The following is a 19,163-nucleotide window of genomic DNA, read 5'->3' as shown; positions in this document are numbered from 1 at the left end:
ATATAAAAAAATTAATAACATAAGTCAATGGTTAGTACTATTACATGGTATTTCAATATTCCAAAGTACATATGAGTTGTTTCACAAAATCCTTCATACATGCACAACTACAGAGCAGAGAAACGCCAGCTATCAACACCTTTTCTCAGTAGATTTCCTGGAAAAGGGGTCCTAACTCTGAAATACTGTAATATCAAGTAATAGCACAAACCATCAATTTTTTTTTTTAATTTATAAATCTTATACACCTTGCATTGTTTTGGCTAAAAAAAGTATTTAATACAGTTATATATATATATATATATAGATAGATAGATAGATAGATAGATATATGTATATATATATATATTATAAATATATTATTACAAATTTAGGATTTTACCAATAAGACCACAACTTCAATTTCAGGACAACCTTATTTTCTGGAGTACACATAGAAAGTTATATCCAAAATACTAATCTAATAATATAAGCATTTTAATGCTTACTATAAAGTACAATAGAATTAATTAAAAATTATTTAAACATATTTTTAAAAAATATATATACCTTACCTGTCTTTATATATATTATATATATATATGTGTGTGTGTATGTATGTATGTATGAGTCACTAAAGTGCAGATATATATATATAAAGGAAAAATTTGTCACCAAATGTAACTGAGGATACCAAAGCACCTACATTGCTAGAAATAGGAGTTAAAAACTATAAGAAGAGCTCAACACATATACACTGACAGGGGAGGTAATTGCCCTATAACTGTCTCTAGAATCACAAAACTAGACTAGTTTCACCTATTTTGTAGGCATCATAGGTGAAACTAGTCTAGTGATTCTAGAGATGGTCATGGGGTGGTTACCTCTCCTGTCAGTGTATATTATATATAATATATATATATATATATATATATATTTTGCACTTTCTATATATATGCATGTATAACAGTACAGTTGCATTCCTGGAGAAGTTATCTCTCTGGTGACTTTTCTTAAGAATGTAACAGCACTCGTACTGTAAAAGTCAATTATCTTGAAATAAATGAATATACACTCCACCTCACATATTGAGTACTTTGCTTCTGTTTCCCACCATTTTTAATGCAAATTCCAATAACAAAGCACTGGTTCTCATCTGATCACTGAAGTTAAGTAACATCGAGCCTAGTGAGTACTTAGATGGGTGACTGCTTGACAAACCTAGGTGCTGTAAGCATCTCACACTTTATAGACGCAAGAGTGGCTGTGTGCTAAGTAGCTTACTTACCAACCATATGGTTCCAGGTTCAGTCCCACTGCGTAGAAGTGTCTTCTATTATAGCCTCAGGCCGACCAAAGCCGTGTGAGTGGATTTGCTAGACAGAAACTGGAAGAAGCCCGTCGTATATATGTATATGTGTATGTAAGTGTGTGTATATGTTTGTGTCTGTATTTGTACCCCCAACATCACTTGACAACCAATGCTGGTGTGTTTACGTCTCTATAACTTAGCAGTTCAGCAAAAGAGTCCGATATAATAAGTATTAGGCTTACAAAGAATAAGCACTGGGGTCGGTTTGCTCAACTAAGAGCAGTGCTCCAGCATGGCCACAGTCAAATAACAGAAACAAGTAAAAGAGTATGCTTAGCGGTATTTCATCTGCTGCTACGTTCTGAGTTCAAATTCCGTCGAGGTCGACTTTGCCTTTCATCCTTTCAGGGTCGATAAATTAAGTACCAGTTGCACACTGGAGGCCAATGTAATTGACTTAATCCATTTATCTGTCCTTGTTTGTTCCCTTTGTGTAGCCCCTTGTGGGCAGTAAAGAAATAAGCAAGTGATAAAGCAGTTGATTGGCTTCCTGAAGTTCACATTACAAATGCTTAATTCAATGTACCACAAAACTCCAGAAGCCCTGAACCATTCTTGTTTCCCTTAGTATTAACCATAGGCATGTACACAAAGTGAAGGCATGTAACCTTGTGGTTAGAGTGTCGCACTCATGACTGCAAGATTGTGGTTTCTATACCTGGGCTAGTCAGCGTTATGTTCTTAGCCAAAGCATTTCAAGTTGATCCAATCCACTCGGCTGTTAATGAGTAACCATGCCACAGACTAACATCCCATTAAGGGGCAATGATGTGATCTTGATAATTTATATACCATGGAAAATGGGGAACCAACTTTATGAGTCTTAAGACTAGAGACAGTACGTACTTTTTATGCACTCAGTGATCATTATGGTGCTACAAAATGAGGCCTCTGTTATTCATTATGAAAAAGGTTTACAAGAGGACATCAGGAAAAAAAAAGCCATTTTTACTCATCATTCAGTCCCGACTGTGATATTTAGGCAGAGAAAACAGTCATTGTTACTTTATATACAAGTAGTCAACACTTATCCTATCACATACTGTATTTACTTCAATTATGTTACCTGTCCATTTCTCAGTTTCCTGTATACTTACTCTACCTAAAACCATCATCACTGCCAATTCAGAACCTGTGTTCTTTGTGTGTAAAATGTCTGGCTGAGGTTTCCCTCCATCTCACTTCTTGCACACATCTCACATCTACTTGCCTCTGCTCTGGGATCTTTATACTCTCACTAGGCCTACCTGAAGTCTTTTACCTGATCAGAAGAGAAGGATATCCAATTGCAGATAGGCAAGTTGAAGCTTGAAGCCTGTTTCTGCCCCTGAAAGAAATGTGTCATCACTTAATAATAGTTTGGGGTTCTTGCAAACAGATGTTTCTACCACTACCATGCACACCACAAGCATGGTAAATAGTTGCCCTATAGAGGAAGTTAGGATTTTTACTGCATTGGGGTCTTTCATGATTTTGTTATACTGGATGACACCCTTCATACCATCAACCACTTACAGAACTAGTACTGTTGCATTTCTGTGAAACTCATCAGAGACAACATCTCCAAGAATGCAACAATACTAGTCCTTCTGCCCAGGTATTGAAATGATATTGATATTTGTTAGGCAGCTGATGATAGGAATATATGTTTCATATACTTGTTGCCTGTGAATCTTTTATATCTTAGAGTTGCATCTATGCTGAGTTGTCTTCCATTCTCTTAAGGTTAGCCTAGTTAAAAGGTTCAAGGTGGTATTATTATATATGATAGTGCATGATTGTCTTCATCATAATGATCACTAATTAATTATGCTAAAATAATAATTAAGGGTTTCTAGTTTTTGGAGATTCTGTGGCATTTCTATCTATATAAGGATTAGTACAAGATATGGTTTATCATGCCACGGGTATTAGACACACTGACTGCCAGAACTAAAGAGTTCCTCCTATATTGGGTCTATTTGTATTCGAAATTATCACTCTCCAAGGCGGGTTGCTTTAGCTTGTAGAGACCATTTCTTTTTTATGAAGTTTTTCAGCCAACTGGTTTTCTGCAAGTTACAACAATGTCGGTTCCAGTTGATTTGATCAACAGAACAGACTCTTCATGAAAGCGGCGAGCTGGCAGATACGTTAGCACGCCTGGCGAAATGCTTAGCGGTATTTTGTCTGAAATTACTCTCTGAGTTCAAATTCCGCCAAGGTCGACTTTGACTTTCATCCTTTCAGGGTCGATAAATTAAGTACCAGTTATGCACTGGGGTTGATGTAATCAACTTAATCCGTTTGTCTGTCTTTGTTTGTCCCCTCTGTGTTTAGCTCCTTGTGGGTAGTAAAGAAATAGGTATTTCGTCTGCCATTACATTCTGAGTTCAAATTCCGCTGAGGTCGGCTTTGCCTTTCATCCTTTCAGGGTCGATAAATTAAGTACCAGTTACGCACTGGGATCGATGTAATCAACTTAACCCCTTTGTCTGTCCTTGTTTGTCCCCTCTATGTTTAGCCCCTTGTGAGTACTCCACAGATACACACATCCTTAGCATAGTTCTCAGAGAGATTCAGTATGACACCGAATGTGACAAGGCTGACATTTTCAGTTACAGGCACATCTCATTTTTGCCATTTGAGTGGACTGGAGCAATATGAAATAAAGTGTCTCGCTCAAGGACACAGTGTACCTCATTCAACGACACAATGCGATACAATCAAACTCATGACTTTATGATTGTGAGCTGGACGCCCCTATTGCAGTAAATAGAAACAGGTACAGGGAGTAATTACCACAAGGCACCATTTCAGAAAACTGAACCACTTCACAGGTCCACCACTCTTTGTACTTTGTTAATCTTGGAAGAATGAAAAATGAAGCTTGAAAATAGAATATAACAAAGCAGAAAAAATACTCCTATGCGTTTTATCCGATGCTCTAATGACTCAGTTGTCACAAGGTCTAGTTTTTGTAGCAGTATGTGGCTTGTGTGCCTCAAGATCCTGAGAACTACACCAGTGGGGTACAAATTCCTGGTAGGGTCTTTCATGCTGGACAGGTCAAAAGACAGAGGCTAGACTAATATGGACTACCATTTTAAACCAGAGATTAAAATGGGTCTGCATGAGGTGAAGATCCCTACCTAGAAAAAGAAAAGCAAAGTTACAAAAGCAATTCAAAACCAAGAAAACCAGGGAGGGTAGGCCTTAACACTTTAGCATTTAGACTGGCCATATCTGGCCCAAATATTCTACTGGCCAGAATTCAACCTCTTACACTTATTTTATAACGTGATTCTAAAAATAAACAATCAGGGCATCGAAATCTTGAAGCTACAAGATAATACATGATTAATTAAAAATAATGTGAATAAATAGGCATTACATGTAACAGAGTTATGTAAAAGGTTTAATGACAGCCCAGAATCAAGAACAGTGAAGTAAAGGTCATTAATGGCCCCTGCGCCATAGGGTGCAAAGGGCTTAAGGTAAGGAATGGTCTAACAATTCTACCAATTCAATGCTTACAAGAAGATAATCACTTTTCTCTTTATTCAAATGACAAAATTAAAATTTAACACCATTAAAATATGAAAATCTTTAATCATCATAAACACCATCAACAGCATCAGCAGCCTCATCATCATCATTGTTGATGTTATAACAAAATTCAGGTTGACTATGTTATCAAATTTATATGTTGAGATGTATTGACAATAAGTCTCCTTGATTCAGACTTTGCAAAGCAGAGGATTCTTGCAGATGGACTATATGATACATTTGAGGTGATATTTACCCCTACTTAAACGTGAATGTTCTGTTAGAAAAAAAACTATCTCTAGTGGTCAAGCGTCCATCGTTGACAAGACCAATAAAGGTCAAAATCATGTGATCTGATGGTCTTGGCACTGCAGATGGCAGAAATTTATCTCGCCATTAGTGGTAAAAAGGTGTGAAGGCACATGGCTCAGTAGTCAGAGCATTGGGCTCACAATCATGAGGTAGTGAGTTTGATTCTCAGACTGGGCTGTGTGTTGTGTTCTTGAGCAAGACACTTTACTTCACGTTGTTCCAGTTATCTCAGTTGTAGAAATGAGTTGTGACATCACTGGTGCCAAGCTATATTGACCTTTGCCTTCCCCTTGGACAACATTGGTGGCATGGAGAGGGGAGGCTGTTATGCATGGGTGACTGATGGCCTTCCATAAACAACTTTGCTCAAACTTGTGCCAAAGAGGGGAAACTTTCTAAGTGCAATCCCATGGTCATTCACGACCGAAGAGGGTCATTATCCTTTTAGAAGAGGGCCTTTACCCTTTTGCACGAAAAGCCAATATGAGAGTTTCTCTCAAGGTATCTCCCACAATACTGTCTATTCTAACAGAAGATCCACTTTTAAGTGGGGATAAATATTACCTCTCGGATATTAATATTGTTTTTGTCGCTAATATATATTTTTTAACAATCTCACTGGCTAATCACAACACCAGTGCCTGTTCTGGCACCATTTTCCAATATATTGCTGGTGGGGAGATGAGTTGCTGCTATCTCTAACAGTCAAGCATCCATCATCGATTAGATCAAGGAATGTCGAAATCATGTGATCTGGTGGGCTTGGTGCTGGAGGTGGCAGGGATTTATTTCCCCACCAGTGATATAAACAAGAGTGCATTTTGCACCAAAAGTTAATATGAGAGTTTCCCTCATGATATCTACCTCAGTATACTTTGTTCTAACAGAACATCCACATTTAAGTGGGGATAAATATTATCTCTGGGCATTGATACTGCCTCTGTCACTAACATATATTTTTTTTAACATGATACATTGCCAGATCCTCTAACACTTTCAGTTTCAACAATCAGGAGTAAAACAACAACAACAACAAACAGGATTTCATGTCAACTGAATAAAAAATACACTTTATACAAGAATCAATCAAATACATATTCCTGCTGCTGCTTCTGGTTGCAAAAGTTTTGTTCCACAGTGCCAACAAAATTACACTACAGCTTTTAAATGTTTCTTGTTACTCTCCATCTGTCTTCTTCACTGAGCTGGAGCACATATCCAGAATGTACCTGTTCAAGAAGAGGAAAAGCAAGTAAGTTTAGGAAAGAGGCGAATTTACATCTTTCATCTTTTACTTGTTTCAGTCATTTGACTACGGCCATGCTGGGGCACCACCTCAAAGGGCTTTAGCCAAACGAATCAACTCCCACCACGATTTTATTTTTTGAAGCCTAGTATTTATTCTATCAGTGATTTTTGCTGAACCACTAAGTTATGGGAACATGGACACACCATCACCAGTTGTCAAGCAGTGTTGAGGGAACAAACAAACACAAACACACACACACACATGATGGGCATTTCCATCTACCAAATCCACTGAGAAGGCTATAGTAGAAGACACTTGCCCAAGGTGCCATGCAGTGGGACTGAACCCAGAACCATGTGGTTGAGAAGCAAGCTTCTTACCATACAGCCACACTTGCACCTATAGCGGAATATTTGAAGGCAAAACTAACAAGCCTTAATTAGATCCTCAATAAACTTAAAGGTGGTGCTCCAGCATGGCCACAGTCAAATGACTGAAACAAGTAAAAAAAGTAAAAGAAAAAGAATAAACTGTCAAATTTAGCTGAAACGCCCTCTATGTGTGTGTATGTATGTATGTATACACACACATGCACACAAGGTCACAAACTGGTAAACTTTGTAACTTACCGATCTTTTTCACTTAGCTGCAGTTCCTCTTTTATTTTAGTAGCCTTGTCTTTCGGTATCATATAACCAATTTTATTCATAGTTTTGACACATTGCTGCAATATAAATAAAAAAAACATATGAAAAAAAATGCAAAAAAAAACCAGAAAATATGTTGGAATAAAATAGAAAAGGATAGGCTGTTAACATCATGTCTCACCACAAATATGCAACAGTAATGAACTCTTGCTGTCACCTTTAACAACACCCACCCCTCAGCAGGTGTTGTCTACAAGCAATCTACACACCACACACTGTCACCCTGAAAAATATCCTGTCAAGTGACTAGTGATAAGGAGAGTATTCAGCTTTAGAAACCAAGTGGAAAATTAAGCATAAGAGCCAGACATGATTCTCAGGTCCTCCCCCTCACCACTGCTACTGTCGATGTTGTTTTAATATGGAAAGTTTGCTTCCCAACCATGTGGTCTTGGGCTCAGTTCCACAATGTGGCACCTTGGGCAAACGTCTTCAATTATAGCACTATAGCCTCAGGCTAACCAAAACCTTGTGAGTGGATTTGGTAGACAGAAACTGAAAGAAGTTCAAGGCAGCGAGCTGGCAGAAATGTTAGCACGCCGGGCGAAAAGTTAGTGGTATTTTGTCTGCCGCTACATTCTGAGTTCAAATTCCGCCGAGGTCGACTTTGCCTTTCATCCTTTCGGAGTCGATTAAATAAGTACCAGTTACACACTGGGGTCGATGTAATCGACTTAATCCGTGTGTCTGTCCTTGTTTGTCCCCTCTGTGTTTAGCCCCTTGTGGGTAGTAAAGAAATAGGTATTTTGTCTGCAGCTACATTCTGAGTTCAAATTTCACCGAGGTCAACTTTGCCTTTTATCCTTTCGGGGTCAATTAAGTAAGTACCAGTTATGCACTTGACAATTGGTGTTGGTGTGTTTACATCCCCGTAACTTAGTGGTTCAGCAAAAATGGCCAACAGAATAAAAACCAGGCTTTAAAACAAAAAATAAGTCCTAAGGTCAATTTGTTCGAATAAAAACCCTTCAAGACGGTGCCCCAGCATGGCCACACTGAAATGACTGAGACAAGTCAGAGAGAAAAGATATACATGTACATATGAGTATGGTCAAGTTTTATCAATCTTCCTCTCAATATTTAACCTGGTTTTATCCACCAGAGTATTCTACAAGTGTTATGTCCAAATTAGCCTGATCAGGCCTATCACACCAACCCTACAATGTTGTTCTCAAAATAAACAATCATGACATCAGAATCTCAAAGTTATGAGATTCAAAACAATGTGAATAAATAAGCATTACATTTGGGAGAATAATTTGAATGCTAATGAGTTAATTATTAATTAATTTATTCTTTCACATGTTTCACTCATTTGATTGCAGTCATACTGGAGCGCCACCTTAAAGGGTTTTAGTTGAAGGTGGCACGTAAAGAGCACTACCCGACCATGGCCGTTGCCAGCGCCGCCCCGACTGGCCTCTGTGCCAGTGGCATGTAAAAAGCACCATCCGATCGTGGCTGTTACCAGCCTCGCCTGGCCCCCATGCCGGTGGCACGTAAAATGCACCATCCGTCCGTGGCCATTTGACAGCCCTGTCTGGCACCTGTGCCGGTGGCACGTAAAAAGCACCCACTACACTCACGGAGTGGTTGGCGTTAGGAAGGGCATCCAGCCATAGAAACATGGCCAGATCAGACTGGACTTGGTGCAGCCTCCTGGCTTCCCAGACCCCAGTTGAACCGTCCAACCCATGCTAGCATGGAAAGCGGACGCTAAATGATGATGATGATGAAATCAACCCCAGAACTTATTCTTTGTAAGCGTAGTACTTATTCTATTGGTCTCTTTTGCCAAACCACTAAGTTACAGGAGCGTAAACACACCAACATCAGTTGTTAAACAATGGTGGGGAGGACAAACACAGACACAAAGACACACACACACACAAACAGGCTTCTTTCAGTTTTCGTCTACCAAATCCACTAACAAGGTCAGCCCTAGGCTATAGAAGAAGGCACATGCCCAAGGTGCCATGCAGTGGGACAGAACCCAGGACGATGTGGTTGGGAAGCAAGCTACTTACCACACAGCCATGCCTACACATATTATTGATTTTCTTTCAGTCTTTTCTTATCAACCTCATCCTACTCCTCCTTACCATCAACATTATTATTAACTACAACTGTGTAAAGTCAAACCAACAAAGTAGACTCTCAGTAGTTGCTCAACCTGCTAGAAATAATAACCAAAGTCTCTTTCCAACAAAACGACTAGGAAGGACGCAATGGGTAACATAGTCCAAGATATACTCTTTTTACTCTTTTACTTGTTTCAGTCATTTGGCTGTGGCCATGCTGGAGCACCGCCTTTATAGTCAAGCAAATCAACCCCAGGGCTTATTCTTTGTAAGCCAAGTACTTATTCTATCGGTCTGTTTTGCCGAACCGCTAAGTTACGGGGACGTAAACACACCAGCATTGGTTGTCAAGCGATGTTGGGGTGACAAACACACACACATATATGTATATATACGATGGGCTTCTTTCAGTTTCCGTCTACCAAATCCACTCACAAGGCTTTGGTCGGCCCGAGGCTATAGTAGAAGACACTTACCCAAGGTGCCATGGAGTGGGACTGAACCCAGGACCATGTGGTTGGTAAGCAAGCTACTTACCACACAGCCACTCCTGCGCCTCTATATATTTAACACATACACATTATAAGTAGCTGAAATATCTTTGATTACAGTATGGAAACAACATGACTGAGACAAAACAACATAAAGAACAACAACTAGTTGTGGCCCCAAGTGAGGGTTACCTGACCAACATGACGCACACAGAACTGAAACAGAAAGTGAGGACCAACTATGTCTAGGTATTTAATATTCTAACTTACCAACAGATTTTTAGTGTGCTTTTCATTCAGGCAACCATCCAACAGCATCGACATGGCACTCTCACTGAAAAACAAATGTGTGTATATATCAGGTCATTAAGAATGAAATGTCCGATTTTGAATTGAAAATTTATTTTACTCTATCTCAACAAAAAGCAATGCAGTTAATCGAAGCATGCACCTAAATTATCAACACAATTTTGCCATTTTATCAGAAGCTTATTTATGCTGGCAGCAAAGAATTCTGGAGAGCAAGAGGTGATGAAATCATAAAAGGCTGTTTTTGCATCCTCTTCAGATTTGAAGTTTTTTCCCCTTGCAAAAAGTTGTCTAATGCCTGGAAAACATTATAGTCAGTTGGTGCAAGGTCTGGTGAATATGGTGGATGACAGAGTACTTCGAAGTTCAGTTCCTGTAACTTGAGTAGCATTCTTTGTCCAACATGAGGTCAAGCATTGTCTTGCAAGAGAATTGGCCTGTCCCTATTGACCAATCTTGGTTGTTTAATTGCAAGTTCACTCGTCATTTCATCCAATTGGTTATTGTATATGTCCACTGCAATTAACTTACCAGGTCTCATGAAGCTGTAGTGGATGACACCAGCACTGGACCACCAAGCAGACCCCATCAGCTTTTTTTCGGTGAATATTCCTTTTTGGATTGTGTTTTGGCACTTTGTTTCTATCCAACCACTGTGGAGAACACTTGCTATTGTTGAAAAGAATCCATTTTTCATCACTCGTGACATTACAATGCAAAATGGTTCGCTTTAATACCATGACAGCAAGTTTCAAGACATGCCATTTGATGCTCATTCAGTTCATGTGTTACTCACTTTCAGAACACTGAATTTATCAACAAGTTCAACAGACCATTGATTACAATCCCAGAAAGTCCATGAGGTCAATTGCAAAAAAAAAGATCTCCATGTGTCAGAAGGAACAGTCAGAAATGTTATCCACGAAGACATAATATAAGTTTTATATGATGAGAAAAGGTCAGATAAAGCAAAAGAAAATCACCACATCAGATCTAAAAGGCTTTTAAACAAACTGAAAAATCCAGCAGAAGATTTGATTTGGTTTTTCTCAAACAAGAAAAACTTCGACCAAGATCAAAAAGCTAACAGAAGAAATGACAGATGGTTATGTGCAGACCCTTCTGAAGTTCCAAGTGCTATGCATACAAAATTTCCTGCAACTGTCATGGTTTGGTGGGGTTGACAGTAATGAAGGACATGTGATGCCTCCTTAATTCTTTCCACAAGATCTTAGAGTTAACTCTGCTGCCTACATTGAGGTCCTGGAAATAATTGTTAAACCCTGAATAGACAGTGTATGCAATGGAAGGCCATATGTGTTTCAGTAAGACTCTGCACTATCACACATGGCTCTAATAATACAGGAATGGATGGCTGAAAATTTTCATGATCACATAACCCCTAACATTTGGCCTCCTAATTCCCCAGATCACAATCCATTGGACTATTACATGTGCAGCTTTGTTGAGAGTTCAGTGAACATGCCCATAACACCAAAGATTCTTTGAAAGCTACCATGGTCAGAGTAATAACCAAAATGAACCAGGACCACTTGATTCAAGCATGTAGATAATTTAGATTTCATATAGAAGCAGTTGTTGAATTTGAATGTGGCTTCATTGAATAACATTATAGAAAAGAAGGTTTATTTTTATCCTCATAGCATTTTTTGATAAATAAAGATATTATCTGTTATTATATATCTGTTTTTTATAAATATAAATCTGTCCTCAAATATCTTATGCACCCTTGTTAATTAAAAGTCGGGTGGATTCGTTATTTTTTCTCTTTACCTGCATGAGTTGTAGAGTATTGCTGTCTGGAAAATAACTTATGGTAGCAGAATAGTATTTTAACTGCTATTTCTAAATTTCAGTGTGTGGTGAAGCAAATTTTTCTGAACCCTAATTATAATTATGCTCATAATTATAGAATTTTTGTATAAGTTTACTGATAATGGTTCTTTTAACATACGGAAGTACTTGGTAAAATTATTAAATTATTAATTGATTAATTAATTTTACCCTTTATTATTATTGATTATATATATATATATATATATATATATATATATATATAGGAGGAAGAAGAGAAGAGAGAAGGGGAAGGTTGACTGCTAGCCACCATTTTCATGATAGTTCAAAATTTTTAAAAGTAACTTACCTGGGCACATTAGAAAGTTTTGGAGAATGTTTCTCATACAGTTGGAATATATTCCTATAAGAGTGAATAGATAATAACAATAATAACAACAACAATAGAAATAATAATAAAGATCTGGAAATAAAGGTAACTCGAATGTGGAGCCTAAAAACAGAAACAATTCCTGTAATAGTAGGTTCATTAAGTATGATAAAAAAAATCATTCAGACAAATACAGAACCAAAACGCCAGGACTTACAAATGTATATGACATACAGAAAATAATACTACTAGGCACCACACACATCCTATGTAACGCACTTTCAATATAGCGAAAATAAGAGCACCACAACAAACCACATTACATACCCAAGGCACAGAGAGCTGTACTTGGTCATGCAGTGAAAGCATTTGATAAAAATAAGACTACTGAATGATGATGATAATGAAGATGATGATGGTGATGATGATGATGAAGATGATGATGATGAGGAGGAGGAGATGATGATGATAACGATGATTAACAAGGGATGACAAAAAGATTGACATTATTTTTCAATACAAAACATCGAAATTACACAGTGTAGACATAGACATATCTTCAAACACATGAACTCACACACACACACACACATACATACACACATACATATTTAATTCTTCATAGAACTTCTTATCTTCCTTCTTGGCACCTTAAGAAAAAAAAATGCTTTCAGTGATCACTGCACCCTATCCTTTTTCCATTATTTTCCCCATCCTAAAAGAGGTCACCATCCTTGAACTCATGTCCAATAGCAGTAGCTATACAATGCTAAAAAAAAACTAAATAAATGGTAAAAAAAACATTCCAAATTGAAATGAAATCCCTCCACCCTCCTTTTGCCTGCCTGCCTGCCCACCCGCCCGCCTGCCTATCTATCTACCTAGCTATCCATCTACCTGTCTATCTATCTCCATTGTCCTGGAACCTCACCCAAAAAAACAAAAACAATAAGAAGCCTGTCGTATATATGTATATATATATATATGTGTGTGTATATGTTTGTGTGTCTGTGTTTGTCTCCCTAGCATTGCTTGACAACCGATGCTGGTGTGTTTACGTCCCTGTCACTTAGAGGTTCGGCAAAAAGAGACCGATAGAATAAGTACTGGGCTTGCAAACAATAAGTCCCGGGGTCGTTTTGCTCGACTAAAGGTGGTGCTCCAGCATGGCCGCAGTCAAATGACTGAAACAAGTAAAAGAGTAAAAGAGAGTGTATATATATATATATATCTATACATACGTGCCTACACATGGCTCAGTGGTTAGAGCGTCGAGCTTACAATCGTGAGGTTGTGAGTTCGAATCCCAGACCGGGCTGCGTGTTGTGTTCTTGAGCAAGACACTTTATTTCACATTGCTCCAGTTAACTCAGCTGTAGACATGAGTTACAACGTCACAGGTGCCAAGCTGTATCGCCCTTTGCCTTTCACTTGGATAACACCAGTGGTGTGGAGAGGGAAGTCCGGTGTGCATCGGCGACTGCTGGTCTCCCATAAAACAACCTTGCCCGGACTTGTGCCTGGGAGGGTAACTTTCTAGATGCAATCCCACGGTCAGTCATGACCGAAGGGGGTCTCAGCAGCCTACACCTAAATATCTTTGATATTTTGTGAAAGAAAGGCAGCAAGATGGCAATTTTGTTAGTGTACGGGACAAAATGCCTACTGGCATTTCATCAGTCTTTACGTTCTGTGTTCAAATACTGTCGAGGTCAACTTTGGCTGTCATCCTTTCAAGGTTAATAAAATAAGTACCAGTTGAGCACTAGGGTTGAGCTAATCGACTTATCTCCCACCCCTGAAATTGCTGGCCTTCCACTAAAGTTGCAAACCAATATTTTGCAAAGGAACTTGTTGAGAACGTTCATATAGCTTGAATTATTTTCAACAAAAATCAGCAAGGAAAAAATATGTTACTTAAATTAGATATCTCTATATATATAAAGCTGAAGTTTTCTGTGTGTGGCAGGCTTGGTAGCCTTCAACTAACACTGTCTCCTCCAAGACCCTGTGGTACAAGTTGACCAAAATTGACAGTATGATACAAGAAGGCTTGCTCTTCCTTCCGTAGAAGAACAAAATTCAAATCAAACCATGTTAAGACCAAAAATTATTTATATCAAAAATGTGCTTTTTTTTCTATGATAATCCCTATTTTTTATGATTTTTTGACTGCTGTGTCGCCATTTTTCAGTGTATTTCAACCAGAAAAATGTTCACTTAAAGAGAATAACAAGCTACATAATACAAAATTTTTACTTTTCAAAAATTCCAATTCTAAAGGGTTGAAACAAACCCAAGCAACGCTGGGTGATACTGCTAGTATATGAAAAGCGTACACCAAAATTTTATGACAATTGTTAAATGACTTTTGATTGGTCAATGTAAGAAATCTGTAAACAATAACATACCAGGCATCACTAAAACGATCAGCTTTCATAACAATTACCATCATATTTCCAAGGAGTTCACCTGTTAATCTAGAATAAAGAAAAAAAAAAGACAAAAACATTAACTGTTTAGCATTTAAACCAGCCACATCAAACCAAAATATTCTGTTTTATGTTCAAACTGGCCAGATCTGGCTTCCCACACTTACCATACAAAATCTGTCTAAAAAGATAAACAATCACTTCATTGAAATCTCAAGGCTACATGATAATGCAGGATAAAATCAAAACAACTTGATAAATTCGTCAGGATAAATTCAAAGCGTCTTGAGAGAGAGAGAGAGTGGGTTTTAGAGGCATCAGATGTGGTGTGCAAGAGAGAAGACTGCACTGGTATGGTCATGTGATGCGACCATACGCGGCGAGCTGGCAGACATGTTAGCGCACCGGTCAAAATACTTAGCGGTATTTCGTCTGTCTTTACGTTCTGAGTTCAAATTCCGCCGAGGTCGACTTTGCCTTTCATCCTTTCGGGGTCGATTAAATAAGTACCAGTTATGCACTGGGGTCAATGTAATCGACTTAATCCGTTTGTCTGTCCTTGTTTGTCCTCTCAGTGTTTAGCCCCTTGTGGGTAGTAAAGAAATAGGTATGGTCATGTGATGCATATGAACAAGGACTGCTGTGTAAGGAAGTGTCAATCTCTAACTGTGGAGAGAACCTGTGGAAGAGGTAGACTCATGAAGACATGGGACAAAGTGGTGAAGTATGATCATCGGATGTTGAGTCTCACAGAAGTGGTGAAAAATGACCGAGATCTTTGGTTTATTTGCTGTGCTTGAGAAGACATATCAAGCCAAGTGAAATCACAGTCATAGCTAGTGCTGGTGACATGTAAAAAGCACCCACTACACTCTGTGGAGTGGTTGGCATTAAGAAGGGCATCCAGCTGTAAAAACCAAGCCGAAACAGACAACTGGAGTCTGGTGCAGCTCTCCTGCTTATCAGTTCCAGTCAAACCATCCAACCCATGCCTACATGGAAAAACGGATGCTAAATATAGCTGCAGGAGAGGCTGCGTGGTAAGAAGCTTGCTTCTCAACCACATGGTTCTGGGTTCAGTCCCACTGCGTGGCACCTTGGGCAAGTGTCTTCTGCTATAGCCTCGGGCCAACCAAAGCCTTGTGAGTGGATTTGGTAGACGGAAACCGAAAAAAGCCCATCATGTGTGTGTGTGTGTGTGTGTGTGCGTCGCGCGCATGTTTCTTTGTATCTGTGTCCCTCTGACAACCAGTATTGGTGTGTTTAAGTCTCTGTAACTTAGCAGTTCAGAAAAAAGGGACTGACATAATAAGTACCAGGCTTGAAAAATAAAAAGTAAAAAAACAAGGACTGGGATCAATTCGTTTGAGTAAAATTCTTCAAAGTAGTGCTCCAGCACGGTCGCAGCCTGAAACAGATAAAAGATAAACAAAAATAGCAGAATAACAAACTTACACAATAAACTCTCTTATGTTTGCATCGTTTTCTTCTGTCCATCTCTCAATAATTTTCACTGCAACATCAGCAAACTGCGAGAGGAGCTGAAAAACAAGAGAGCCAATGAAAATGGCAGTTTACTAGTATTGTGTAAGCTAGACAGGGACGGTAGAAAATGTACAAGCTGTTCAATATAGGATGCTGCTCAAGGAAGCGAGCTAGCAGAATTGACACATAAGGCGACAAGCTAGCAGAATCGTTAGCACACCGGGTGAAATGCTTAGCAGTATTTTGTCTGCCGCTACGTTCTGAGTTCAAATTCCGCCGAGGTCGACTTTGCCTTTCATCCTTTCGAGGTCGATTAAATAAGTACCAGTTATGCACTGGGGTCGATAAAATCGACTTAATCCGTTTGTTTGTCCCCTCTGTGTGTAGCTCTTTGTGGGCAGTAAAGAAATAAGAATTGCCACCATCCTTAGTGGCTTTTTATCCATCTTTACATTCTGAGTTCAAATGCTGCTGAGGTTGACTTTGCCTTTCATGGTCAATAAAAATAAGTTTTTGTTTGTTCCTTCTCAAGCCATGCCTGGCTCATAAGGGCCGGTTTCCCGGTTTCCTTGGCGTATTGATTCCCCACCTGGACGGGATGCTGGTCCATCGCAGGTGAGCTGCAGGAAAGAGTGAGAGAAAGTTGTGGCGAAAGAGTCAGCAGAAGTTCATCATTACCTTCTACCAGAGCCACGTGGAGCTTAGGTGTTTTGCTCATAAACACGTACATCGCCCGGTCTGAGATTCGAACGCACGATTCCTCAACTGCAAGTGCGCTGCTCTAACCCCTAGGCCATGTGCCTCCACAATAAAAATAAGTACCAGTTGAGTACTAAGGTAGATGTAATAGACTTCTTCCCTATCCCTGAAATTGCTGGCCCTGGCCAAAAATTTGGAACCAACACAGGATGCTGTTTTTCAAACGTACAAAGTCACTGGACTATTCACTAAGTCAATTATTTTTATTGTGGCGGAAAACTATGATGTATTTGTGGTTAGCTGGCATCCCAACACACATCAAAACAGGGCTATATGTGTGTGCGTGCGTATGCACGTGTGCGTGCAGATATAGAAGGCTAGCTCTTCAGATCTACAGAAAATTTATGGTCACATCAATTTTTCAACGCCAGTATACACATCCGAAAGAAATCATCTCACAAGATGGGTTTTTTTGTGTGTGTATACTGGAGTTGAAGAAAAAGTACAGTAGCATAAGCAGTACAGCTGCTTGGTACACCACCAGCTTGGTGACCAGTCTAAGGCCTCTCCTCTCCCACACTGATTCAAGTAGCTACCAGTTAGTCTAATATATTATTTCCATAAAACATTTTGTTAAGTGGGGGACAAGAAAATAAGACATTACTTACCTCAGGCCGGCTCTCATCAGCCATTAACTTAAATATTGTCCCAGTTTCTTCTCCTCGTGTGAATTGAAACATAACCAGGTCTAAAACAGAAGCAAAATGGAATATATATATATATATATATATATATATATATATATATATATACATGGCTGTGTGGTTAGGGAGCTTGCTTCCTAGCTACATGGTTTCGGGTTCAGTTCCACTGCGTGGCACTTTGGGTAGGTGTCTTCCACTATAGCCCCGAGCCGACCGGAGCTTTGTGATTGAATTCGGTAGGTGGAAGTTACTGCCGTGTGTGTATGTGTGCGTATAGCTGCTCAGTGCCTCTCCAAAAGAGAGAGAGAGGGATATATATATATATATATATATATATATACATACATATATATATATATATATATATAATATATATATATATATCAAAAAAGCACCCAGCACACTCTGTAAAGTGATTTGCATTAGGAAGAGCATCCAGCTATAGAAACCATGCCAAATCAGACAGGAATCTGGTGCAGCTCCCCAGCTCTGATCAAACTGTCTAACCCATGCCAACATGGACAACGGACATTAAACAATGATGATGATGAAGGTGTATGTGTGTACATATATAAATACATCTATATACACACATACATATGCACACACATATATACAAATACATCACACACACACATATATTTATATATGCATATATATATATATATATATATATATATAATATATATATATATACATACATATATATATATATAATTATAATTAGAATAAGATTTAACTTAGACGTTTATTAAATAAATAAATAATTTAATTTAATGTATATAGATTATAGTATTTTAGTTTTCACTTAATGTATATTTTGTATTATATATATATATATATATATATATATATTTGTTTTAAATATTTTAATTAATTGTATTTTAATTTTCTAGTAATGATATATTATAGTTTGTTATTCTTTTCTTATATAAGTTAAAATTTATTCTCATAGATATAATAAATATTTATACCTATTTATTCTAGTTTTATTTATATCAGAATGCATTTGTTAAGATATTTTGTGTTTTATTTTATGATATATTATTGTATTTTCTTTGATTTTTATTGTAAAATTATATATTTTTATATTTATTTATATTTTCTTACAAGATTATATACGTATATTTATTTATTTAATCTTATTGTTTTTATCTAAGACCTAAAGAGTGACTATATTTAAATTGAATTAATTTTACTGTTATCAGTTTGAAAATATAGCCACGAAACACGTGTAGTCCTTTTAACAATTATATACTTTTTATTTATTATTTTGTACATTACTTAATTATTGCTATATGTTTTTATCATATATTTAATTTTTTTCCTATATGGTATAATTTAATTATATCAGTGTTATTTCATTGTTGAATTGATAAAAGGTGGTTCTTCTCTAATTCATATATATATTATTGTGAAATTTGATTTAGTATTACTAAATTGAATTTTTCCCTGTAAGTTTGGAATAATGCTCCCTAATATTATTATTATTATATATTTATATATATACATACAAATAATATGAACTTGTGTTTATTGCAATTTCTCATACATATTTTTATATACAGATACACATATGCACACACAGCTGATGAAAGTGTCCAAGCAATCTCAATATAAATAACCTACA

General features: G+C 37.8%; 1 protein-coding gene across 1 annotated transcript in view; it reads right to left on the bottom strand.

Annotated features, from left to right (window-relative positions):
- Positions 1-5,853: 5,853 nt before the first annotated feature.
- The window catches only part of LOC115219485 (protein PTCD3 homolog, mitochondrial), a 50,511-nt gene continuing 37,201 nt past the window's right edge, over positions 5,854-19,163 (bottom strand). The window contains exons 19-25 of the mRNA XM_029789656.2: positions 17,498-17,577; positions 16,101-16,186; positions 14,625-14,693; positions 12,193-12,246; positions 9,990-10,053; positions 7,070-7,164; positions 5,854-6,420 (exon numbers count right to left, since the gene is read on the bottom strand). Of these exons, the coding sequence (XP_029645516.1) occupies positions 6,369-6,420; positions 7,070-7,164; positions 9,990-10,053; positions 12,193-12,246; positions 14,625-14,693; positions 16,101-16,186; positions 17,498-17,577 (500 nt within the window). The 3' untranslated portion in view covers positions 5,854-6,368. The remainder of the gene's footprint in view (positions 6,421-7,069; positions 7,165-9,989; positions 10,054-12,192; positions 12,247-14,624; positions 14,694-16,100; positions 16,187-17,497; positions 17,578-19,163) is intronic.

The sequence above is a fragment of the Octopus sinensis genome, linkage group LG14, assembly GCF_006345805.1.
Source record: "Octopus sinensis linkage group LG14, ASM634580v1, whole genome shotgun sequence".
In the NCBI taxonomy this organism is placed as follows: domain Eukaryota; kingdom Metazoa; phylum Mollusca; class Cephalopoda; order Octopoda; family Octopodidae; genus Octopus; species Octopus sinensis.
Note: the sequence above shows the minus strand (reverse complement) of the source record. Positions and strands in the feature narration are given on the sequence as shown.